General features: G+C 47.4%; 1 protein-coding gene across 5 annotated transcripts in view; it reads right to left on the reverse strand.

Moving 5' to 3' along the window:
* The window catches only part of Liprin-beta (liprin-beta 1), a 148,843-nt gene that overhangs the window by 89,989 nt on the left and 31,832 nt on the right, over positions 1–27,022 (reverse strand). For 3 of the 5 annotated variants that reach the window (XM_075690852.1, XM_075690851.1, XM_075690850.1), the window contains 2 exons: positions 7,516–7,596; positions 4,331–4,444 (listed from right to left, as the gene is read on the reverse strand). In XM_075690852.1, the coding sequence (XP_075546967.1) occupies positions 4,331–4,444; positions 7,516–7,596 (195 nt within the window). Of the gene's footprint in view, positions 1–4,330; positions 4,445–7,515; positions 7,597–23,865; positions 25,561–27,022 lie in introns of those variants that run through there. The other 2 variants (XM_075690848.1, XM_075690847.1) reach the window with 1 other exon arrangement.

The following is a 27,022-nucleotide window of genomic DNA, read 5'->3' on the forward strand; positions in this document are numbered from 1 at the left end:
TGCTGCGACGAGCCGTGCAAATTATGCTAATGAGCAGCCATATGCAATGGCAGACGATAGGAATGCGTACCGCCACATTTTCCCCGTCGTTTGGCGCCACGAAAATCTTTTGTTCATAACGCGTGCTCATAGTATTTGCATCGCTCTCGGGTGGTGTTGGCATTTGTGTTTGGGGCCATCATTTTTTAAAAGAACGCGTTTATACGAAATAATATTGGTTGAACATAGCAAACTTTCGGCAATGTTGTCCACTTTTCACTGCTGCATTTGTATTGTAATCAAGATTAATGCCTTTTCGCACAATCAGAAGTTATGACAACGGCCTCTTTCTAATTTATAAAAAGAAATGTACGCAAGGCGGCGCCTTGAAGTTTGCTCCCTCAGTGCAAGTAACCAGCGAAATGAACAAGAGATGGCAGCGCCGGCGCTTGCGTTGCACTAGTGGATATCTCTGGCGCGCGCAACACTATCGGTGATATTCGGCCCTTTCTCAGCCAGCCGAGTCGGGCTGAGACACTTGCGTTTCACGAGATAGCGATAACATTGCCTAGAACGTGCACGCATCACCCCTGGTAGGTCGCGTATGTTGTCTCAAGCAAGAAAACAAGCGCGTTGGCGCCAACATGCGATGACTCATTCCATTTTCGGGGGCACGCATCCTAGCTATTGAAGCAGACGACGGCTTGTACACAGCAGACGACGGAAGCGAGAACCGTTTTCAACAGAATAATCACACGCTTTGAGATAGCTGCTTTATTTTTACTACAGAGAAAAACTGTTTTGCTTTACCGATAACACTACATTCAGTGCCTTCATTTCAGTTTCTTAGGCGAAACGTCAAGTTGGCGTCACATTACGTAAGCAAAACGGGGCCACCAGCGCCATTTTGTTTGCGTCGCGCCTACGTCACGCATAGAAGAAAATGGCGGAATGTCCAGAACATGCGCCTGCTACGGCTTCTGGAAAAAAGACGTGTTTCCTACTCTTTCCACTGATGCAAGCCAAAGCCACGTAGAATTTTTCTAGGTGGCGTTGGTTCTCCTTGCCCACTCGTTTCTCCTGCCGCCGCGCAGCCGGGTCGCCGGGCATCTGAAGCTGCTCTCAGGTGAAATCGGGAATGTGTCGGCGCGCTTTGAGCTTGGCGCAAACGTTGACCTTGCATCGCATACGTAAGCGACTGCTGCTGCCTCCGTCGCCGCACGTCAAGTTCTTCTACCTCTTTATCGTCTAACAAGAACTGCAGGAGTAAGGCCGGCGGGGCCATTTTCGAAAAGCGCGCAAAGTGCGATAGCGGATGCGGTAGCAGCATAGCATTCGCCAGACGGCACGTTCGTGCACCCGAAAACAGTCGGCGAAAATGGCCGTTAAGTTAAGCTCCGAAGGCGTCGTACTCGAGCGCACTCGAGCGTGCTCCTTTGGAGTTCGGAGCGCGCTAACTTAACGCGCCCACTGGCATTGGCTTGACGCATTCCACTTGACTGCCGGCTACGTGCTACTTCCAGGCCCCACACACTCTCAAGTTCAACAAATGGCCACAGAGGGCGAAAAATCAATCGAGGCGTGATTCAGCGTAAGTGCGCAAGTGGAGCTAATGTAATTTGGTCGCATACTTTAATTTGTGCTTTCTCTGCTAGGGGTGCTGAACATGCTGAATTTTTTTCTTTACACAAACCATTGACATAAACAATCAAGGTGTCTAAGGATGTTTTTTTACCTCAGGCAAATAGGCAGTTGATTTTTTTTTAATTTGATTGTTGAAGCTGCTTTTTAGTTATAGCCTCCAGGTTTTTGTACTTGATTAACCATCGACAGCCTATTGGTATCAACGTGTTTCCTCGCCGTTGGCGTTCGAATACTACGGCGGTAAAACATTTTCGAAAAGCATGCTGGTTTCGTCTGCGAGTAATTACATAGACTTGCTTTAAAGAGGTCTACTCTTGGCAAAAACTAGTGCCTCATTTTGTTTAGGTGTTGATTATCATAATGAATGCGGTGGAGGTGGAGGGAGTACGCTTGAAAGTACATTTTTATGCCGTTGATATCCATAACACCATAAGTACACAGACTGATGTCACAGAACACCCGAAGCATCATTGTGTGTTCTCCGTCATCGCTTGTTTGCTGTACGCCTACTAACTCTTCATTTATTTTTCAAGTGTTGTATCCTCCTTTTGTCCTTGTTCTCTTGTGCTTCACTTACAGTATGTCATTCCGTCAGCTGTAATGCGCATTTGCAAAACCAATACATGTTTGATAAGACGCAGTGGTTATCATAATTTCACTACACATGTATTAAGCTGGCACATACGGTTCAGATACGGATACCTGTATGCGGACTTGCACGATGTTGATGCGGAGATTAGGATAATTACGACACCCGTAAAGAAGAGGCAGCTGATGGCTGTAAGCTGTTGCGTTCTGTTGCCAAACTACCCAGCCTGGTAGTGCTGTAATGATGCTGTATAAAAGTGACACGCGGTGACAGGGAAATTATTATACTTAGCAGCCGACCGTATGTTTTGTAGCTTAGGTCTTCTTTTTTGTGCGTTTGTGTTACCCTTATTAATGAGCCATTCCCTGACTATGTTCTTGACTATGCAACCGCGTTTGTGTGGATGCGTAGACGTGTGCTTTTTGTTGTACTTGTAAAATGCAAATAAAATATTTTCAGGCTTACTCAATCTTTGGTGTTGTGTGCGTTTATTCCAGTCGAGGCCATTGTGCCACCTGGAAACCGCATTCTGTCAGTAGCCCTACACGAAATGCAACAGTTGGAGCGCGGAGGCACAACTCGGGGTAACGGCGGCGTAATAAACAAAAAACCGCTCGGGATGCCCTTAAAAGTCAGTTCAGAGTGTGCGTTAACTCGATATGACTCAGCGCTACATATATATATATATATATATGTAGGCGCTACATTTGCCACACAGCAACCAAGCTGGCGGGAGCACGATCGAGGCGCAGCAGCCAGAAACCCACTAAAGCCACAGAACACCTGCGGCCATACTGTGCAAAACCCCGTTTCCATTTCCTGTTGTACAGTGCCATCTGTGGTCACATACTTTAGTTCACGACGCCATCGCTACACTTATTTCCGTTGCACTGTGGAAGGTACAGTTTCCCTTCTCTAAGTTTGTATAGGTGTTCTGTGCTACTTCTATGCTTCCCCAGTCGTCACGAATGCTCCAGGCCCCCTAATCGTTTGGCACTTGTTCACAGCAGCGTTCAAGAGGGCTGCCATCCTTTACGCCGAAGAAACAAATCACTGCGCAGCGGGCCACAATTTCAATGTTTCTGAATGGGTGGTGTGAGAGTGGCGACTGCAGCGAAGCGAAATTTTCACCTGTGACGGCAAGTGAGAAATTTCCCACGTGCCAAAGTCTGGACGCTTTCCGGAGCTGTAGGCAAAGCTTGCGGCATACGTCGCTGAAATGCGTGATCGGTCCCTGCCAGTGAAGTGCGACATGGTCATGAAACAAGCCCGGACCTCCGCCTTAATTTTAAGGCCCTGCTCCGCTATGAGTATGAGTGGCTGGCGGCAGAAGACCGTGAAATTATGCCAACCGGACCTGTCAAAAGAGCCTCCTTGACGGCTGCATGTGGTTGGGTGCATTCGGCGTGGGCTGCTGTTCCACAAGATGTCCTGGTGCGGTCATTTGCCAAATGTGAAATTTCGCTGGACTACAACGCGCTGTGGGACCGCAGCAATGATGATGATGGCAGCACTAGTGAAGACGAGTAATCCAGTGACCATGCCAGCTAACAATAAATTTTCGTTATCGAATGCGCCCTCGGGTATGCTCTTTTTTTTTTTTTTCCCTGTGACGCGATATGGGGGGTTCGACTTACAATCGTGTAAATATGGTAGGCACAAAAGTTCAGTTCTGCTTAAATCACTGTTGGATAGCATTACTTAGAAATTGCTTGTTAGGGCCACTATGAGGCCACTTTTACCGAGACAATACTGCCTACAAAGCAGGCATAAAACTCAGTCTTTGTGGTAGTCTTTGTCAACCTAATTGAGATTATTAGGTTGACAGAAACAAGCATGTGCTAGAATTACCGCTTCTGTTAATGTTTTATGACTGTCATGAGTGTCAAAGGAACATTTAGACAACCTCTAAGCAGATACCCGAAGCAACTAGTACAGCACTTGTACAAGGTAGACAGCTCTGAGGTGCGGCTCACAGATGGGCTACAGACATGCCAAGAAACGAAAGAACCCATGACAGTCACTGATATAAAACAACTATCATGGTGAGCTTCGTACAAACAGAAGACACCCAACCCAGATAGAGTGCCCTCCCACTTTTCTGGCGCAAGTCCTGACCTGCTTGAGCAGCTGCTCGGTGCGCTCGAGCAGGAGCTTCTTGTCGAGCAGGGATGCCTCCAGCTCGGCTATCTTGTCCTTCTGCAGCTCCAGCTGGTCGCTCAACACACTCACCTGCAAGGCGCAGAGTTTCACGCAAAGGTCATGAACAGGAAATATGTCACCAGCGTATTGGGGGTTTGTCCAGCACAACAACTTGCACAAAATACTTTGCTGAAACTAACCTGTCGTCACAGATTCATCGCACAGTGAAGATTATGAGTTGCTTAATAATCGATGATCACTGCAGTGACTGTTTCAGAGTGAATGGCCCCAAAAATGTCTACTGAGAAAAGTAATTCGTCAATTTCATAGGTAAATCATAGTGAGCCAGAACATTGCACAAAATGTTATTCTCACAGGAAAACTTTCAAAAGCAGTAGGAACTTTGATCGATTGCGTTGAATAAATGAACAGAACCACGGCCACACGAAGTAACTATATTCAGGACAGGTTTTGCGGTGACAGCGACAGCTATGTTGAAATATTCAGTTACTATAGCGCATGAATCAAGCACATTGCTGTCATATAACCATAGAAACATGTAAATTTTGACACAGAGACTCAAAGAGACATACATGCGGCTCTTCATTTCATTAAGGAGGAACCATCCCACGCATGGTCAGTCTTCTGTGATTCCAAGGCAGCCCTACAGAGTGTACTCTAAGCACTGCGCCATGGATCACATGAGCAGCTCGTCGCAGAAATTAGAGAAGTCCATTATCGACTAGTTGACGAAGGACACGATATAATATATGAGTGGTTGCCTAGTCACTGTGGCATAAATGGCAATGATCGAGCAGACACAGCTGCCCGATCTGCCCATGACGGCGTCAACTGAGCTGCCATTCCTCTTTCGAGAGCCGACGCAGCGAAAAAACGTTCCGCACTTGCGCGTGACCTGACATTAGCCCAATGGAATTCATCCGATTTCACGAGTGCACGCCTCCATACCCTGGACCCTAATTTACAGCTCCATATTCCACCTGAGCTTCCACGACGTGACTGCACCCTTCTCCATCTATGGCTTGGAGTAGCATTTTCAAATGCCTACTGTTTCCTTATCGGAATGGACAACAGCCCACTGTGTGACTTCTGCGGGTGCAACGAAACGATCGAGCATCTTCTTTGTCAGTGTTCTTGTTTTAACCCACGAAGAGCAGTCCTCTCAGCCACCTTAGACAAACTGGACAAGAGCCCAATGACAGAAAACAAGATCCTTGGAACCTGGCCTACGCGAACATCAGCGCGATCTACTATGAAGGCGCTGCTGCGATACTTGAAAGACACGAGACTTTCTGACAAATTGTGACTGTACACTGTGTGACGTAGGACTGTACGGTGATACTGCGTAAGACTAGGAATGCCTTTGCGGGCTGCGTGACAGTGCCCACAGAAATAGTTCATGTGTATGTGCGTGTGTGTGCTTAGTTTTTTTTTCCTTTTTTTTATCCTCCTTTCTTTCTCACCTATTGCATCCCCTTGCCCCTCCCCCAGTACAGGGTAGCCAACCGGAGATAATCTCTGGTTAACCTCCCTGTCTTTCCTTTGCCTTTCTCTCTCTTGACACAGAGAAATAATGACATATATTGGGGGCAAGGAGTTACGGAGTTGCCATCTGTCGGAAGCGCCTCCCTTGTGTAGTATGAGAGATCACACGGCGTGCTCCTCATAGGTTTCGCTTACGGCGCTCAATAAAAACACGACATGGCAGCCCTCCTGAACATTTATGTAGGTACTCTCAAAACGAGGCAAGTTTTTGACTGTCGATATAATAATCTTGGGCAAACTTAAAGCACAGAATCGTTTACAGACACTATCTCTTTACCAAATACGTACAGCGAACGCCACTATGCGCAGTCGCTGCGAAGGAGTCTCCCGAACCGGCTTCTTGCATGAAAGGCAGGCAAATGCTGAAAGGAAACTATGTGAAATATGTTCTTATAGTAGGTTGTCTGTATAAACAAATGGGGCATAACAGAATGAAGCCTCAATGCGGCGATCGAACGGGTTCGCAGCGACCGACTGCGCGCCTGCATGCATGTCCGCGCACCATGTGTGTGTGTGCATGCCGTGAGCTTTAGGCCACAGCATATGAGCATTTGACAGTACACTAGCAGCCATTGTTGCGTAGACTCTATCAGAACTGTCGAAAAATAATTTAGTTATAGAGACTAAGACGCCTACGGCGACTGTGATGCACCGTCGCAACGATTCAATCTTTTTTTGTCTTCTAAATTTTTGGACATTTCAATATTATTTTTCAAGTTGGGCCGCACTGTATGTTTATCGGTCTTCTCAGCGTGCGATTTCCCTCTGCTTCTTTTTTGTAATCCAGTGCATTAATTCTTCATACCACAAACATGACCATATGCCATGCCTTTCTTTAATGTGCGTCTTACCGCTCCCTTTCCGTTCCAGTGAACTTGCCAGTATCTAGCATCAACAAGTTCATAGACCAAACCGTCCTGACATTAGCCGGGCAGCAGGCACGGGCGAGCATCTGAGTATACGTTTTCTGCTACTCATCGAACATCGCGCAGTCCCGGCGCCGTAGCAGAAATCTTCCTCGCGTGTGTTCTTCCTGCATACCCGAGTTGTAGCCAATGGCTGTCTGCCGGTTCTAAGTTTCGCGAGCGAAGCTTCACGCAGCTCCTTGCCCCGCGGCTGCCTGACACCGGGCTCCGTTGCGTACGTCCGGCACTGCGGCACTGAGCAGTAGCCTACGATGCTGCACGCCTCCAAAGGCAGCCGCTACCTATTATAGTAGTTTCAGGTGTTGTCAAGTTGACACCCAAGGCGGTAAAGCCTCACCACTTAATCAGAACCGCGGCACAGGTGGGACTTTAAACTTTCGTCTTCAGCTCCCTTCGCCGCTTCCAAAGCAGCTAATGCAGCTGCTGTGTCTACGTGATCCCTCATGCCACGTCATGCCGACGGTGGCGCCAGCTTTTCCAGTGGTGGAGCTCGCCACCAGTACGTTTGGGGGAAGTGTCTGAACCTCCTAACCCTCCCACTGGCTACAATCTTGAGCAAAACTATGCAGTGTGGTAATCAAATTTTTCACACACAAGTATGCCCATATTTTGCAGTAGCTGACAACCTATGCAATGCACAAAAAATATAAGAAAATGAGACCCATGTACCTGCAGCGCCAGGTTTTCCTTCTCCGCATCCAAGTGTGACACTTTGTCCTGCAAGTCACCATAGTCACCCGACACCGGAGTCTGCAAAAAGTGAAAGGGAAAAGCAACAATTATGCTATGACAGGCAGGCATGACTTTGCCCACAAGTTCCTCATGTCAGCACAAATACCCTGAGCTCTGTCGAGTCATTACACAAAGTGCTACCTCAGTTTTTCTTTTGATGCAGCCCGACGCAGTATGACCAACTAGTGCGTTGTTGTACGAGGTCTTCTGCTCACAAGAACTACAGTTCACAAGACTTCAACATGATGTGGCTTCATCATTTATTCTGCATTACTGAAGAAATAGTAGCTGATAAAATTTTTGATGCAGATATTAATTTTAAGAAAATTATTCTGCTAGCATTCATTTCAAGCTGAAGCTGCGATGAGTTCTTGAATACTAATCAGTTGCTCTGCCTAAAAGTGGTGAACTGTGTATATCGGTGTCGTAGCACTGGAAATTTAACAATGATGTATCCTCCCCATTTTCTCAAATTTTCTTTCTCTAGTTGTTTCGGGTGCAATTTACCAGTGACAGGGTGTTACCACTTACTGTAAAGCGCCTTGGCAAATGATAGGCATTGAGATGAGTTATGATTTCCATTTGTAACTCAAATTATATTTAATTCATAAACAATTATGTGGATCTCACGCACTGTGGGAGTCAATGTATGCTAAGCTTTCTCTGCTGTTTGCATTCATTGATGGTAATTAGCGGTGATGTTGACGGCGAATGCTTAATTTCTTCAGCCAATACGAGAGTGCTTTCTTGGTGGTAAATGTTACCTTCATTCGCCACTGCTGTTTGTCTGCATAGTACACAGAACACACAGTGAGATTTGTTTGCTTGAGGCATTGTTTTACACCGTTGTTGATATCTGAGAGGGTTGAGCATTACCGTTGTCTCACACAGCACATTACATCATGGTAGAAGTGCTAAACTTTATTTGAATCATGGTGCTGTACATGCCAAAACTATACAATTGGATTATGAGGCACACTGTAGTGGTAGAGTGTGTATTAATTTTTACCCCCTCAGGTTCCTTAACGAGCACCTAAATTTAAGTACACGAGCGTTTTGGTATTTCCCCCCCCCCCCTATTGAAATGTGGCTACCATGGTCGGGATCGAACCCACAACCTTGAGCAATGCCATAGCCACAAAGCTACCACGGCAGGCACAGAAGTGTTGATTTGACGTGTGACCCCTTCTGTAGCGCTACGGAGCTTTAATGCAGCTTTGAGTTTGCACACCATGCATCAATTTCCCGCTTTACAAATTTACATGGGGTTTATTTTTCAGAAATAGCAGAAACGTGCTGTACCTTGAACTTAAGTTTATCCAGTTTGGCCGCAGCTGCTGTTGCATGTAGCAGCATTTCCGTGCCTTCTCACGTCATCTTTTCCCTTTCCCACCCTAACCCCATGTATGGAAACTTCGAGGGAAGAGTAGCAAGGCTGTCATTCACTTATTTCATGGCTGCGTCAGTTCTACCGATCTACCCATTCTCTGCTTCCTCTCCACCATTCTATGTTCCTCCCCTCTGGACAGTTGCACGTGAGCATAAAAGTAAGCGCTGCAGTTTCTGCAATTCTTTTGCGCAGGTCACGGATCATTACAGCCATCAAGAGGGTATTGCGGCAAGGCTGTGGGAGTTCCAGAAAGCACTGTGCACATGAGACGTGATGGAAAGGTCTAAACAAGTTTCTCGCGTTGCCCTTCCTCTCTGCCATGTTCCTGCCATGTACATGAACAGCTGAACAGCCTCCAAACGCAGTGTGCAAGACAGCAGAAGCAGCAGCAGTAGTAGTGGAAAGGTTGAAGGAAACGAGAAAGAAAGCTTTGCTCTAAAATAGCACACCAAGGAAAGCACTCATGCAGTGATTTTCTCAATCCTCCATTCCTAAATTGGTTTTATTTTTGTCAGTCACGAGTGCATCAAGCCTTCATGAACATAGTACTGTATGGAGATGGACAAATATTCGGTGTTGTTGGATATTCCATCGAATTATTCTCTATGTGCTATTCGCTTCAATTTGAATTCAGGAATTTGATATTTTCGAATTATTCGGCCCCCCCGAATAGGCAGCCGGAAGCCACGGCCGGCCGGTACAAATATACGTCTCGGAGGCTATGCTTATACGACATGGCAGCCATATAACAACCGTAAATCTCAAAAGCTATACGTTTTTGCAAGAAAGAGCTGGAAATGTGCGATGCAAAAGAGCAAAAAAATGGTGCTAGCGTCCAACTGAAACGAAGTGACGAAGTTGACATCGTCATAGTCATAAGCGGATATCGTACGTGAATGATAGCAACGTTGTAACGCTTCATGCCTATTCATGCCTTTAAAGCTTTTATTCTTGCGTTTACCGCCCCGCATAACACTGCATTGGCCGCGGGATTCCATAATTGCGTAGTCGCCACCCATTATCACATTGATAGCGGCCATGGTTTCCTACACAGCAGTTGTGGCAAAAATTAGTTTCGTTTTGACTCAATACGTGCGTCGGCTGTGTGCCTAAAAAACCAATGTTTTTAGATTCCTTTCAGTTCGAAAGCTGCGGCACAGAGTGTTGCTCTTCTGGTTCCTGCCACGTGGTGGCACTCGTCATGCTGTTTGCCCGATCAGCGCGGTCTCTTCCCACTGTCGCCGCCACTTGATCGAAGTAGTGAGCTGTACTTTTTCAAGTCTGAACTTTACTCAAATATTCTGAATGCTTAGTCTCTACAGACCTCTAAAAAGAGGTCTGCGTGGAAGTGTGGAGGGTGCACCGAGTGCTATGCTTGCGGGTGTTGACACACTGAAGAAATCGAGAGAAGCACACCATTAGAAGCAAGCTCGCCTGCATGAATTGACAGAGTCCAGAGTGCTCGAGTTAGCTTTTGAAGCTGACTCGCCCAAAGACAGTGACAGTGACCACATTTACTCCAAGAGAGAAGTGTATGATAGCATCTCATACTACTTTTCAGACCATGTGGTGTGTCACAGCGACACAAGGGGTGTGAAGCCTTAACTACATTTAGATAAGTTATCGTACTCTTCGATGGGCTTCCTACATTGCCTTCATCCTCAAAATGCAGACAAGTAATTAACAGCTATTGGCAAAGGGGCTGTGCTCCCATGCTATCCGCTACTGCTGCTACCTCACTAACTCGAACAAGTTTGGCGTCACTTAGGTTCCTTTATTGCGTCGGATCAGCAGCTCTTTTGGCTTTCATTTAGAGCAGAGCAACAAAAGAGAAAGAAAGGCTGTCTCACTACACATGCTGCAACATTGTAGTGACAGTGAATAAAAGAGAAAAAAAAATTGGCAAGAACGCGAACGTTTCGTATCCAAAAGTTCTTGAATGATGTTGTGCCAGATTCTGTGGAGAACCTAATCAGGTTGCATGTGCGCGATGTGGATGCTGTATATTAACATGGCCACTTGATTAAAAGACACAGGGTAGTACATTCTAGGAACTTCATGAGACGTGATAATCTGGTGAAAAACACCCACCGGAAAATAGCAAAATAATGCATGCATGACAATATAAAGCCGAACCTCGTTATAGGGAAGTCGCATCCAACACGAATATAAATGTGTTATATAAGATATTCGTTGTGAGCATATACGTAGATATCAGTGGAAAAAACAAGATCACGATCCCCTCCATGCAAATGAAAAGGTACACAGGTGGAGTGCCTCTGGCGAGCCAGCGAAATGTGTCCTGTGGATTTTGATGGACCATTGGCATGTTGCCTTGCCAATATAAAAACAATGCTTGAATATTACTTCCCGACCTTTACCACTGTGCGGCAAGCAATTGCATCATGGCACATCATGCCATGGTGTGGCACAGTCACATCATGCGCACGCGTTGACGGAGCAAAGCGGGCGAAAGGGTCCACCTGCTGCCATGTCAGGCATTGCGTGAGGGGAGAGGACATCGCAGCAATGCCACGTCTCCCTCGCTCTTGGATGAGCCAAGCTGTGTTATCAGCGCATTCCTTGCGCACGCTATTGCGCGAGCAAGGAAAGGCGAGAGCATAAGCTCTTGCCTGCATTCAAACTTTGCCTGGGTAATCGCTATAAAGAAAATTAATGTATAAATAAATGGTAGGCGACCCTAATCTTTGACTTAGGTGTCTCTTAGTGGCACTCGCACCTCAGCTTTCTTTAGGTTAACCTTAAATGTTCTTTAGGTTAACCTTAGGCGAACACAATGCACAAACCCAACTTGGAGGCAACTGTTTTCCATTAATCATGCCATCTTCTTGTGTGTGATGTAATTAGTGACGTCATTACTCCCGCTTTCTACTTCCAGGAATTTCGCCAGTTGTGCTCACGTGGCGGGCCTCTAAACTCTACGATTCTGTGGTTTGACATGCAGTAAAAAATGGTTAATTAATTCTAGTTCTAAACTTACGCTTTCGTACCATATCTATAACAAAATCCATGAATTTTGTACTTCACTATTTTTAACATTTTTCCCGATTTATTTTGAATTTTGTCCCTGGTTGTCTCAGTGATTCCTAATTCTAATTATTCCAGGCACTTCAGCAACTCGGCTTGTAACTTATGCTCCGATAAGATATCTATAATGAAACTCATGTATTTTGTACTGTACTGCCTTTTTCTATTTTTTTTTTATTTTGAAATTCGACCACGGCCGCCTCGGTGCTTTTTGATTAATTCTAATTATTCCAGACACTTCACTAACTCAACTTGTAACTAAACTTATGCTACGATATCATATCTATTATGAAACCCATGAATTTTGTACTGTAATATATTTTCCACTTTTTATGATTTATTTTGAATTTCCTCCCCAGTCGTCTTAGGAGGTGAACCGGAAGTGCTGCGCAAGAAACAAGAGTGTCACTTGATGCTCGTGCCACTAATAAATAGAGTATTTTTTCACTTATACGCCCGTCCTCGTACAACAAACATGCCCAATGACAAAACTCAAGGAAGAAAAATAGAAGGAGCACTTATAGTTATCCCTGCATGGATGAATGCGAAAGCATTGTGACCACATTAGCAGAAGTGTGGCAACGTCTGGTGGCGCCACTGGCCGAGTCACGTGATTTGAGTGGCCATGTCAGCAGAAACGCCATGACGTGACCAACGATATTCGTCACAAGGTGTGCACAAGGCCAGATCTTAGGCTCGACCTCCCCCAAAGGTCATGGGTACGACTCATACCAAAGGTCGTGAGTCGAGTGCCTTAACTCTATGATAATTAATTGTACCTTAATTAACTTTGCCTTAAACCAAAGGTCGAGTGTTAAATTGCCTTCATTAATTTTATTTTGCTGTGAGAATTTATGTAAGATTTTTTTGTATTTTGCTGAATATTTAGGATTATTTTTCGGGCGACCAATCTGAGCCTTTAATTGCATCACGAGAGTTCTTTGAGGACCGTATCACTGCGCTAATGGAGTATTCATTTAACTACTTAGTGAAGATAATTTCAGCATCCGCAATCTCAGCGCTAAGGTCTTCAAAACAACACTTCCATTCTGATAAAATAATCGGACGGTACAAGTAAGCATACAAAGTTGTTCAGACGATGTTGGTTTAAATTACGCTGCAGCCCTTACACGTGAGCCCCATTCATGATCTGGCTAAATAGCAAGCCCTTCTTATTCTGAGGGTAAATGAAATAAGTAAGTAAGTAAGTAAATAAATCATGTAGCACTTCAATGCAAGCGTGTGCGAACACCACCAAATGCTATAAGGTTATCAGCCAGATCGCACAGTGAGTGCCTAACGTAACAAATTTTAATGTTTATTGTAAGGCTCTAGGCGAAGCCATCATGTCCGAATGGCTGTTGTGGCTTCAGTCACCACTTCCATTCGTGTAAACAATGTAGCTGTATAACTGAGCTTGTTACAGTCAGCGCATGGTACTGAAAACAGATTTGTAGCTTTTATTTCTGATTAACACTTTGGGGCAGCCATGCTTCACAGCTGCTTGCGACAATTCGCAAACCGCACTCAGCGAAAACCCGTACAAAGAGATGCGAACATGTACGCCCACACTCTCCCTGTCCTGACTCCAAATACATTTTATTGTGATAGCAATTATATGAACACTCCAAGCGCATTTCTGCCGTCGCCGTGACGTTCCGTATAAAGTCCAAGGGTGATAAAATCATCACCATGCACTGTATGCTGTATGTGCGGGCGAAAGCGGCAGAGAGTTAGCCGGAAATCGCAGCTCGATCTCACGCATGAAAGGGAGGAAAGCAGGGAGGAAGCACGCCTTCCGCGCAAGGCTCCAGGGGGAGGGGAGGGGGGCACGCTCTACTCGGACTACTCCAGGAAGCGCGGGCGGATGCGTGCGCCGGGGCCCCTGTATCTTGAAAGCCATCTGCGATGGAGACAGAGTCAGCCGCGCGCTGTGTTTTCGCGGCTTAGTCCACCTTGATGCGAGACACAGCACGAAGTTCGCCCTCTGCTGCTGCCGCGCTTCCTCACTCCATCATCTTGACAGCAAGTGTCCACGGTCATGGAGTGAGATGTGTTCATGTCTGCTTGTGCGCACATGGGATACCCGGCACGTTAATTTAGTCTATGCCTGTGTTTGCAAGTTCATCTGCCGATAAGACTACTATCCTTACTTCGTACAGCTGTACACTAATTTGCTATCGTAATCGATGCTCGCCTTTCAGGCGGAACTGCGCCTTTTTTTACACCCCCACCCCCAGCCTCCATAAAAATTTCGTTCGTACCTCTTTTTCTTCTTTCCAGGGTTGAAATGAGGCTCTCGGATTTAGTTTTAGTGTGACAGGAAATAAATAGGAGCTAAAACAAAAGCGCCAAACTAAAATGTTATCATCCCCCACATTAACCCGCGTCGTTGTCAGCTACGCTGGATGGATGGATGTGGATGGGTGTTATGAGCATCCCCTTTGGAACGGGGTGATACGTTGCGCCACCAAGCTCTTGCTTTCATACTGCCTAATGTCCTACCTAGGTTAAAAAATTAACAAAAGGAAAAAAACCACGATGAACTCCCACAACCAAATTTTCTGACCCCTTATTATGAACTTTGCCTTTGTATGTCTCTGTTTTTTTATTGTTTCCCTACTTTTCTTACACCAATCTTCCAATCACCTCTTACTAATCTCTATTGCGGACATGTTTACTTTTCCCCTGCTCTCGCTGAACCCAAGGGCTTCAAGGCGGCCAGTGGCGCCTAAATCGACTGCTGGGCATTCATTCTAATAAAACATGCTCCATCATTTCCCTAGCTTTACCACCACCAAGCACATGCTTCTTCTTCCTTCTTATATCTCGCTTTATAGGTGCATGTTCTAGGGCATCCTGATCATGCTTCGAAAAGTAATGAGCTTCCCTTTGAGTTATCATCAATTGTTTCTTTCATGCTTTCGTTTTTTCCTCTTAAGCAGTTATTCATGGCAGGTTTGTTTTCCATTGCTGCCACCCATGAGATTATTTCAGCCTCTCTGTCTTTCCGCTTGACGTTCTTTGTCGCTGTGTTGCCCACCCTACAGGCTGCATACTTGTCGGTAAGCTTCTTAGTTCTTTTCCTCCACTGTGAATCAATGTTTTTCCTGTACAGATACCTCAACACTCTCCCAGCCCCTTTACTTTTTTCCATATTCCTTAGTCATTCTACATAATCAATTTTACTGCGAGTTCCCCTCACATCAAAACTAGTCCAGCCCATATCACCCTGCACAGCTTCATTTGTAGCCTTCCCATGAGCGCCCAATGCGAGGTGTCCCACTGACCTTTGGTTCCCATAGAGTCCCGATTGTACCCCTGCTTTCAAGCGAACAACCACATTTCCGAAAGGAAGTCCTGGAACCATTACTCCTTTCCACATACACCGTAGCACCTCGTACCTATTGTATCCCCATAGTGCTCTGTGCTTCTATTATGGCTGCATTTCTCTTCTCCTTTACTGTTATTGTTACTGCAACGGACAAGGGGGCGCCACCATCCAGGGGTGAGTAAAAGAGGCGATAGCATGCTAGGAGAAATGAGTGCGAAGTGAGGGAAGGTGGCAGAGTTGGCGCTACTTCACGCGCTAGGATGATTGGAATGAATGTTTGATTTTTAATGCCGCAAGGGCCAGGTATGGCCAAAGAGCGCCATGCTAGTATTAATGAGTTCGCAGTGGACTGATGGGTGCTGTGAAGTTAATGTGACGTGACTGTAAAGGGGCCTAAAGATATTGGTGTAAATTGCTTAAAATCTACACGTAACAAAATTATGGCAATGATTATTGACATGTACTATGAACACTACAACGCATTGGGAAAGAATGATGCAATATACAAAATATATGAAATGCTAAAATTGCCTAGAGCACTGCTGCCTCACCAGAGCCCTTAAAACACAAGGCCCTAGAGGCATGTGCTATACGAAAGAACTATCACAGCGGCATCCTCTGAAGAGAGGAGTCGCTACGAATGTATGGGGCCAATAACATGTAACACAACATCCTTCAAGAAACCTAGGACTGCACAAGGTGTCAAAGAGCGGTTCTGGGCCGAGTAACATTACAGGATGAAGGGGGATGTGCTGCCGGTATGATAAGGAAAAATTTTTCTTTCTCTCAGATTCAGTAGCCCCAACCTTGACGACCAACTCTGGGCGACCCAGCAGGCCTGCGAGGCGGTGAAGAGGCAACACCTCGACGTCCCCACGTGGGAGGCCTAGGCCCAGCCACCATCTCTTGCTGGTTTCAATAAAGTTTATTCAGTCAGTCAGATTCAGCTTCCCGACATTCCAGGAGGACGTAAAGGACGGTCAGCCTCTCCCCACATCTACCACAGGTTGTAGGCTCGTTTCCAGTGAGCAAGAAGTTATGGGTGCCAAATATGTGTCCTATTCTTATACGACACAATATGACATCTGTTAGGCGTGATTTTCTTGCAGAAGGCCAAAAACCTCATTGTCGCTTTATGACGTGCAGCTTATTATTCGTTTCCAAGTCCCACAAGCGTTGCCAGTAGTTTTGCAGTTTCCTTCATAAGAAGGGCTTCAGATCTGTGACAGGGACGGGAGCGGTAGGATCAACAGCATGCGATACAATTGATGTGGCCATCTGGTTCACTAGAATGTTACCCTCGATGCCCCTATGGCCAGGCACCCACCATATAATCACATGCTGGTTAGATATATACGCCTCACACAGGACAGAATAGAGTTCAATAATTACTGGATTTTTGTGCTTACAGAATGACATCAAGGCCTTCACAACACTTAGGGAGTTTGTATATATAACTGATTTTTGGAGTTTTGATTTCCTTATATGCTTCACAGCCGACAATAGTGCGTAGGCCTCAGCCGTAAAGATACTTGTTTCAGGGTGCAGTACACCGTATTCTGAGAAGGATGGAACAATGGCTGCGTAAGACACCCCGGCATGTGATGTAGAAGCATCTGTGTAGAACTCTGTGCACGAGTACTTGTACTGGAGCTTTAACAAATGCATTTTAATATGTGTCTATGGCGCATGTTTAGTGATCCCTACAAAGGATGTGTCACACTCTGTCAGCTGCCACTGCTATGGCGGTAACAGTTTCGCTGGAGCCATAAGACAATGTTCAAGCACCGGAACACCCATTTCCTGACTAAGGTTCCTTGCACGCAAAGAGAGCAGCCTTCTTGCTGCAGGTCAGTTATAGAAGAGTATGGCAGCAGTCATATTGTTTATGCATGAATAAGAGGGATGTTCACGGTTTTAATTTATTTTAAGGAAATATGTAAAACTGCTATATGATCTCTGAAGATGGAGTGACCATACATTTGCTTCTGCATAAAGGCTTTGTACGGGGCTTGTCCTGAAGGCTCCGGTCGTGAGGTGGATTCCCAAATTATGGACAGGATCCAACATCTTTAAAGCACTTGGTGTAGCGGACTGATATACTATAGCGCCGTAGCCAAGACGTGAGCTGACAAGACACCTATAAAAGTTCAAAAGACATTTCCTGTCACTGCCCCATGTTGTGCTTGATAGAAGTTTCAATAAGTTCATTGTTTTAAGGCACTTAGCCTTCAAGTATTTAATATGTGGGATGAATGTCAGTTTTGAGTCCAATATGATGCCAAGAAACTTGTGCTCAGCACTTACAGGTAATCTGCTACCAGAGAGATCAATAGCAGGACATGGTACTATTCCTCTCTTATTCATGAAACGGACGCATGTACTTTTATGTGGGCTCAACCTGAAACCGTTTTCTTCAGCCCATTTTGCCACTTTATGTAAAGCATGCTGTACATATAGTTTGCAGATAGTTAAGTTGCATGATTTAAAACCAAGCTGCACATCATCTATAGCATTGTTCGTGGGATAGCCATGCCCAAAGAATTCATTTTCACAATAAAGAGTGTGCAGCTTAGCACACCACCTTGTGGAACACCAGTTTCCTGGATGAAAGACCTTGACAAGGCATGGCCCACCTTTACACGAAATGTGTGGTTAGAAAAGTAACTTTCGATGATACTCAACATACAGCTGCGGATACCCATAGTGGAAAGGTCTCTGATAATACCAAAGCGCCATGTGTTGTCATATGCTTTCTCCAAATCAAGAAATATGGAGAGAAAAACTATTTGTGTATAAAGGCATCCCTTATATTTGACTCAATAAGGACAAGGTGGTCTGCGGTCGACCTGCCTTCTCTGAAACCACACTGGTAAGGATCTAGTAGTCCGTTGCTCTCAAGGAGATGGATTAGGTGCTGGTTTATCATCTTTTCAAAAGCTTGTAGAGCCAGCTTGTGAAAGCAATGGGTCTGTAACTACTATGGGTCCTTACCTTGTTTAAGTATGGGTATTCTTATAGCTTCTTTCCAAGATGGAACATACCCAGCGGCCCAGATAACATTAAAAAGTGAGAGGAGTGTCTTCTGTATTTCAGGGTAGAGATACTTGATCATTTCATAGATGATACGGTCACCACCTGGTGCTGAGCTGTTGTAACAAGCAATAGAATTTTTAAGCTAAGCTAAACTAAACGGGCGGTTGTAATCTTCATTTTAGGCATATTTCCTATCAAGGGGCTGTCGCTCTGCGCATTCTTTGAACATCAGGAATGATTGTGTGTAATGAGATGCACTGAAGATATATTCAAAGTGTTCACCCAGACAGTGTGCCTGATCTTCCAGGCCATCTGCTTGGGTACTTACTAAGGGTAAGGGGCTAGTCTCTCGGCCATTTAGTTTATTCACCCTATTCCACAGCTTCGTCTCGTCTTTGTAAGAATTTATACCAGATATGTACCGCTCCCAGCTCTCTCTCTTTGTAACGTCGACGTGTTCTCCTGCCTTGTGATTTGACCTATTTGAAATTAATAAGGTTTTCAGCTGTTGGAGAATTGCGAAACAATCCCCAAGCCTTTTTTTGATTTTTGTACACTTTTCGACTTTCGTCATTTCACCATGGGATGTGACGGTTCTTTGCCAGTCCATTATATTGTTGAATGCATTTTGTTGCAGCGTCAATATGAAAACCAGTTAGGTATGCCACAGCATCGTGTATATTAAAATCAGAAATTTCATCCCCGCCTAAGCATCTGAGTTCTCGAAACAGTTCTCAGTTTGCTGATTCGAGGTTCCATCGAGAGAAATGCGGGGAGCATGCATCTGGTTTTGTTAGCTTTAATGTAATTGGGAAGTGGTCACTCCCATAGGGGTTCTTGAGAACAGACCACTCCAGGTACAGAAATAGTGAGCTCAAAACTATGCTCAAGTCTATGGACGAGTATGTTTTGTGTAACATTGTAGTACGTTGGTTCTTTTTTGTTCAATAAACATGCACCTGAAGAAAACAGAAAATTTTCTATCAGGCGCCCACGCGCATCGGAACGCGTGTCACCCCACAGGGGGCTATGTGCATTTAGATCCCCGATGACTATATATGGCGGAGAAAGTTCATCGATGAAGCTGTCAAACTGTTTTAGTAAGTTGAGAAGAAGGGGAGACGTACATCGAACTAACTGTGATTAGCTTACCAGATAACACAGCTCGTACTGCCACAGCCTCGAGGGGGGTTCGGAGATTTATTTGCTGACATGCAACACCCTTATCGACTATTATGGCTACACACCCGAGGAGGTGAATGCATCATCACGGTCTTTGCGGAAAGTGGCATAGTGCCTTAGAAAGTTGGTCTGCATTAATTTTAGGTGTGTCTCTTGAACATACAGCAACTTGGGATTGTGTTTGTGGAGTAGTTCTCTAATGTCTTCGAGGTTATGTAGAAGTTTTCGTGCATTCCACTGTAGCATTTGTGTTTCCGTTATGATAAATGTGTTTGGTGATGCGTGTTTAGAGACTGGGATTAGTTCACGGGCCCTTTGGAGGAGCCGTGACATGGGTTTTGTCTTTTTTGGAGTGATCGAGAGAGGCTCGTCACTCCTTTGGTGCTAATGGTGCCGTCTGGCTGGTTGTTGTGTCCATCGCCTCTTTCAAGGCGCTGGACACACGCTCTTCCGAGTGCTTTGTTTGACAGGAAGGCCTCGACATGCTGGACGAGACTTTTGAGGCCACCTGACCAGAGGTGGATGGCCCCTTCCGCTGGGGTGGCCGAGCAGCGCAAGCTGCAACCACTGTGGGGGCAGATGGCGTAACTGCCGACTCATTGCTTGTGGGTTGGACAGCCCCCAGAAGCTGTTGTGTCGCGCCCCTCACGTGTCATATCGGCAAAGATGTTCTTGGGCAGGCATGAAACCTGCCTCCGTGCCTCCCTGAAACTTATGTTTTCTTTGACTTTGAATGTAACAATTTCCTTTTCCTTTTTCCAGGATGGGCACAACCACGAGTGCGTGACATGCTCCTCGTCACAGTTTACACAGTGGAGAGTATTCTAGCAAGATCTGGAGGTGTGTTCATGGGCACTGCATTTCGCACAAGTTTGGTGGCCTCAGCAGCTCTGCGAACTGTGGCTGAAACGCTGGCATTTGAAACATCGGAGGGGATTTGGCACATATGGGCCTAACACGGAGCTTGATGTACCCGGCCTTGACTCACCTGGGCAGGACACTTGAACCAAAGGTGATGATAAGGTGCTTTGTCTGAATCTGTTTGCCATCCTGCCTCATCTTAATTCTTCTGATATTGATCACATTTTGCTCACTGAAGCCCTCAAGGAGTTCCGCTACAGTGAGCTCAAGTAAATCATTGTCCGACACAACACCGCAGGTGGTGTTCATTGTACGGTGCGGGGTACTGTTACGTGGGTCTCCCCAAATGACACTAGTTTCGGTAGTTTTTCATATTGCTTCTGATCGCGGAGCTCTAAGAGTAGGTCACCGCTTGCCATTCTCGACGCCTTGTAACCTGGACGAAAAAGATCAGTCAGGGACTTTGAAACAAGGAACGGTGAAATGGTTCGCACTGGTTTGTCTGGTTATTCTGAGTGAACTACATGAAAACGAGCGAAGTTCTGGATTTGGCATCTGAAAGACTCGAAGACATCTTCAGTGCGCCCTCGTTTCTGAGGGCAAATCAGGAAGTGGGGGGAAAGAAGTTTCCATGAAAATACATAAAAACTCAGCAACAGCGCCGACCACCCACCACGGAGCCCAACGGGGGGACGCGGCAGAGCTTGAGTACAAGTCTGCACGACGCCAGTCGTACGCCGTCACTATAACCAAATATGGTGTACCCAAGGTAGGATAGCCACACAAGGTTAACCCTTGCCGCCAAGGATAAAGGAAGTAAATAGAAGAGAGAAGAAGACAGGAAGGGCCAGAAAGTCAGAGAGAAAGACGAAGATTGGAGAGGAGGACAGGAAAAGGCGACTGCTGATTTCCCCCAGGTGGGTCAGCCTGGAGGTGCCGTCTACGTGAAGCAGAGGCCAAAGAGGTGTGTTGCCTCTGCCAGGGGGCCTTAACGGTCCAAACACCCGGCATTGGCTCAACCCCTGGGATTCCCTTTTCCCTGGACACAGCTAAGCTGCGCACGGTTTTACGCGGGAGGGTCCAACCCTCATGTGCTCGGGTGCATGGTGTCGCAACACACCTGCAGCGTCAGCAGGGGCCTGCTGACGCAGACGCCCCTGCGGGGGCTAGAAGAATGGAAGTGGCAGGTCAGTGGGCACTACCACTCCAGCTGCGGCGGCCACGCGCGTCCTATCTTGAAGGCAATCTGCATTGGTTTCGAAGGCTAGCCAACCGGTTATTTAACTATTTATTTTATGTTCCTTCTGCTGGTTTATTTCATGTAGTTTTATTTCACGTTTATATTTCATGTTTCTACTGTAATCAATGTATTAATAGTTGTATTTCAAGCGCAAGTGCTATACTTTACATGCACAAGATTCTGTTGCCTCCCCCCCCCCCCCTATGTAATATCCTTGCATGAGGGCCTTTAAGGGTATTGTAAATTTAAAACATAGGTGATGGCTTCAGGATTGCTGTGTTCTCGCGCACCTAGTTCGCTTTGAAGCGAGAGGCAGTACTAAGGGAAATTCACTGCCATTGCTGCCAGTCTTCCGCACTCCAGTATTCTGACGAGTGTACGTGGTCATTGAGTGAGACGTCTTTGTGTTAGGCAGTGCGTGCGACAATGCGCTTGTTAATTTAGCTAGTAAGTGAATGTTCACAGCAGTTTATGCAGCTGATAATACAATTGCCCTCACATCGTATAGCTGTCTCATAATTTGTTCTAGCTATCAATGCTTCGGCTGTGATTTTTTCACGGCACTGCAGAACATAAAATGAAAATTAAATAAACGATAGCTTCCCTGTAGATCAAAACAATATACTACAGTTGATCATAATATTCAACAATAGACCATATTCACACTATCAATCAGGTGATAGAGAAATGTGCGGAATGTAACCAACCCGTATATATAGCTTTCATTGATTACGAGAAAGCGCTTGATACAGTCGAAACCTCAGCAGTCATGCAGGCATTATGGAATCATGGTGCAGACGAGCCATATGTAAAAATACTGAAAGATACAGCCACCGTAGTCTTCCATAAAGAAAGCAACAAAATCCCAATAAAGAAAGGCGTCAGGCAGGGAGATACGATCTCTCCAAAGCTATTCACAGCTTGTTTACAGGAGGTATTCAGAGACCTGGATTGGGAAGAATTGGGGATAAGAGTTAATGGAGAATACCTTAGTAACTTGCGATTCGCTGATGATATTGCCTTGTCTAGTAACTCGGGGACCCATTGCAATGCATGCTCACTGACCTGGATAGGCAAAGCCGAAGGGTGGGTCTAAAAATTAATCTGCAGAAAACTAAAGTAATGTTTAACAGTCTCAGAAGGAAACAGCAGTTTACAATAGGTAGCGAGGTACTGGAAGTGGTAAGGAAATACATCTACTTAGGGCAGGTAGTGACTGCAGATCCGGATCATGAGACTGAAATAATCAGAAGAATAAGAATGGGCTGGGGTGCGTTTGGTAGACATTCTCAGATCAAGAACAGCAGGTTGCCATTATCCTTCAAGAAGAAAGTGTACAACAGCTGTGTCTTACCAGTACTCACGTACGGGGCAGAAACCTGGTGGCTTACGAAAAGGGTTCTACTTAAATTGAGGACGACGCAACGAGCTAAGGAAAGAGGAATGATGGGTGTAACATTAAGGGATAAGAAAAGAGCAGATTGGGTGAGGGAACAAACGCGAGTTAATGGCATCTTAGTTGAAATCAAGAAAAAGAAATGGACATGGGCAGGACATGTAATGAGGAGGGAAGATAACCGATGGTCATTAAGGGTTATGAACTGGATTCCAAGGGAAAGGAAGCGTAGCTGAGGCAGCAGAAAGTTAGGTGGGTGGATGAGGTTAAGAAGTTTGCAGGGACAACATGGCCACAATTAGTACATGACCGGGGTAATTGGAGAAGTATGGGAGAAGCCTTTGCCCTGCAGTGGGCATAACCAGGCTGATGATGATAAGTTTAAATGTGATTACTGCTCCCATAGCAACAATTATGTGGCCTTCATTTAGAACATGTTGGCTGTCATGTGAATTAAACGTAAGCAATATATGTGGCACAAGGTGCACGTTTTACGATATACTATGAACTAGAACCTCCTACACCAGTCATTAAGCATAGGGTGCCAGTGGACCACAGAGAAAAGTCCACGAGGGTTTCAAAATGAAGCTAGCAAGACCCAACACAAGTGATGATTACAGAGTTACAGCTGATCAATATGTGACGAGCATGCTTTGTCTACTTGCATTGCGCTCGCATCAAACTGCACTTGTGGCTATTGCGTCTAGAATATAGGCACTATAGTACGGCCACGCGGAGGGGGTCACGTGGCAGCCCCTAGCACACCAATGTGATGAGTCAAGCTGAATCGTAGCACGCACCTTGCAACGGCCACCGCCGATCCACGACTGGCAGGGCGAGCCGTGGGGTGCCGGATGCGGCTCGGCAAAGCAGCGACCGCAGAGTTGTGGAGCCCAGTTCACATTTGCGGAAGCGACGCCGCCGCTACAGCAACATCTGCGCCTACGCTGCTGCGAGGCCCAAGCATGTGCGGCGGCGCAGCCGTGAGCGTACGGCGCTTGATGAGGCGGCGGCGGAGAGCAACAGCACGGGGTGGGCGGAGGCGAGGACGCGGCGGCGGCAGCGATCCACGGCTGCGCGGCGGCCGCCATGACGGCGAGCAAGTGCGGGTCGCACGCGTCCAGGCTGCGGCGCTCTTCGGCCCAGGGCTGGCGCGCGTGCGACGGAGACCTGCCGCGCTCGTGGTCCGAACTACGCGCGGGACGACGCCGGCGCGGGGGCCTGCTCCTCCAGTCGGCGCCGCTGCTCCACGAGTCCGCGGCATCGGTGGCGGAAGGTCGCTGGTGCGTCGTCGCCGCCGCCGTGGGCTGGTGCCGCGGAGTGGGCGTGCTCGTGCCCCCGTCTTCGTCGTCGTCGTCATCGTCCGCGCCTCCGCGGCCGTCGAGGTGGTCGAGCCGGCGGCGCGCCTGAGACCGCTGCAGCGACGCCGACCACGGGGTCGAGTAGCCTGACGTGCTGGGAGAAGAGTTGGCCGGGTCCTCGCTCGTCATATCGACGACGGCGCCGACTTCGGCCGAGGTCCACGCCCGTCGGCTCAGGCTAGACTGCAGGCGGGGACCGTAGTACATAGCGCTCAGCGGTCGCGCCGACCATCGTCGTTTCCCTGGTCGAACTTGCCCGCGCTGAGGTCCTCGAAGCGGACAGGTCTAGCACTCGGGTCAGCTTAACACGGCCGCCAGGAAAACCGGGCTATTGGGTTGTTTTCTTCTTTAGCACAATTTTTACAATTTTCCGTCGGGCAGTGACAACCCCACGTAGGGTGTCCGAACAGCAGTCTTCGCTGCTACACACACGAGCACCGATGTCCACACGCACCTCCTCTATGGATGTAGTTGACGCACCAGACGTTCGCCATAGAAGCCAGCGCTGGAATGGGCCACCTGTCGAAATGTCAGCGAGGGGGTCGCACCTCCTTCGTCGCAGAACGCAGCGGTTTCTGTCGCAGTATAAAGATGTGCGCAGTTATGACTAGAGCGCACGTCTCGTCGGCAGTTCATCAGGAGGGAGCGTCCGCACCGTGCAGCGTCCTTTCGAGTCGCTGGCGGGGGTAATCTCGGGCAGTCGACGTACGTCATCTCACTCTGGACTCCGCCGTGCTCCGTGTCACGATCGACGACTGCATCCCCCACCGTCCGGCGCGATCACCTGGCGGGGGGCCCCTTCGTCGGGAAGTGCAGGCGTCTCACATTCGAGCGGGCCACGCCACGCCGCTCCACATCACGCTGACGGTATCCAGCCCACCGCGCGCTGGTCGCCCCCCTATCTGCGTCCCACTCGCGTCAAAGACGCTCCGCCACTTGAGTCGGCGGCTGCCGGCGACATTTGGGAACTATAAAGGGGAAGTTCCCGTCCAGCGTGCGCACGAGGCGAGCGTCTCACGGCGGGCAGCAGGCGGCCAGGCGTATCGAGTCGATATCGGTCGGTTCGTCGGCGTTTTTCGAAAAGTACAGCACAGCGAGCGCGGCGCGCGGGCGCGCGCTGAACGCGCGACGTAAGCCCTCCGCGAGTAGGGGAGGGTAGGGGAGAGCGTTCCGCGCTTCTTCTCACTGACGCCTTCGCCGATGAGGGCGAGGGGCGGCGCTCTAAGTTTAGCCCACGCGGGGTCCACGCTCCTCAAATAGAGCCCAGGATCCGGGCAGCTTCCTCGCCACCCCTGTCGCCCTCACCTGCGCGGGTTGCACACCGTCCACGTGTGTATCGCTTTCGAACGGCGGGTCCGTCCGAGCCGATCGGGAGCGGACCGATCTTCGACGCCCGTGCAGGCACGGCTTTCCAGGGATCGGACGTGTTCGGCGGGGCGAGCAGACCGCCGCTGCAGAGACGGACGTCGCCGACGACGTCTCCGCGCGCGCCTCTCTCGCCCACAGTTGCGCGGCGGCGCTCCTTAAAAGGTACCGTTATTTCAGGTTGAGGGCCTTTCCTTCCCGGGCGCTCTCGACGCTATTCGATTACCACGCTCCAGTGCTGCGAGCTGGATGTCTGCTTCCGTGGGCGCAGCGACAGGCAGCGCCAATATGCAGAGTTTTTCAGCGAACACTTTCAACAACATCTAAAGGTTGCCTATGGCAGATAGCACAATTCTAGTCCATGAGCTGGTCTACTCGAAGAGGCGGACATGCACAAAAAAAGACTGAAATGCACAGTCAACTAATTAACAAAAAATAGTAAAGCTTTGAAGTAATCGATTTACCGCCGATATTGCAATTTACAAATTCTGTGGACTTACCTTTGTGCTTCGATGCATAAAACGACGTTTCGTTAAGAAAGTAAGTGGAAGACTAAGCGGAAGGAGTGGAGTAAGTGGAAGTAAGTGAAGTCCGGGAAATAATATCTCGACACTGGTGTCAACATGACAATTCGTTCCAAGCGGACCCGCCTTGCGAAATCCACGGCTAGAATCCGTAAATTGCTACATGGGCCGTACAGTAATTAGTTCAAACTTGTCTTCTTTTTTTTCTTCAGTAAAACGATTATGCATCTCAATTTTTTTTTGTGTGTGTGCAAGTAATGCCCACCTCTTCGAACTCGTGAACTAGAATTGTGCTATCTGCCAGAGGCAACCTTTACATGTTCTTGAAGGTGTTCGCTGAAACACCCGGAACGTATGCGACGCGCGTCGTCGAGCCACGATGGATTCGTGGTGACACATCTGCAGACGTGTGCGCCTGACATCTTTCTTGAAGTTGTACTCGAAACGACACCACGAGAGCACACACAGTGCTAACAAAGGAAAATGAAGAGATTCGCCAAGTTCAAGACCGCAGTAGAGTCTAAAGGAATGGCCTCGTCGAGCGAGAAGAAACGCCTTGTACAGCGATAGGTAACCGACGGTGAACACACGCAGTTAAGACTATTGTTCATTGAAAGGAAACATCGGTACCGGTACTCGGAGACAAGCGTAAAGATTTCGGGACCCGCGTTTGCACATCTCTCAGCACTCGTCGGCAGCAAGTTGAA

The sequence above is a fragment of the Dermacentor variabilis genome, chromosome 4 (assembly GCF_050947875.1).
Source record: "Dermacentor variabilis isolate Ectoservices chromosome 4, ASM5094787v1, whole genome shotgun sequence".
NCBI classification, from domain to species: domain Eukaryota; kingdom Metazoa; phylum Arthropoda; class Arachnida; order Ixodida; family Ixodidae; genus Dermacentor; species Dermacentor variabilis.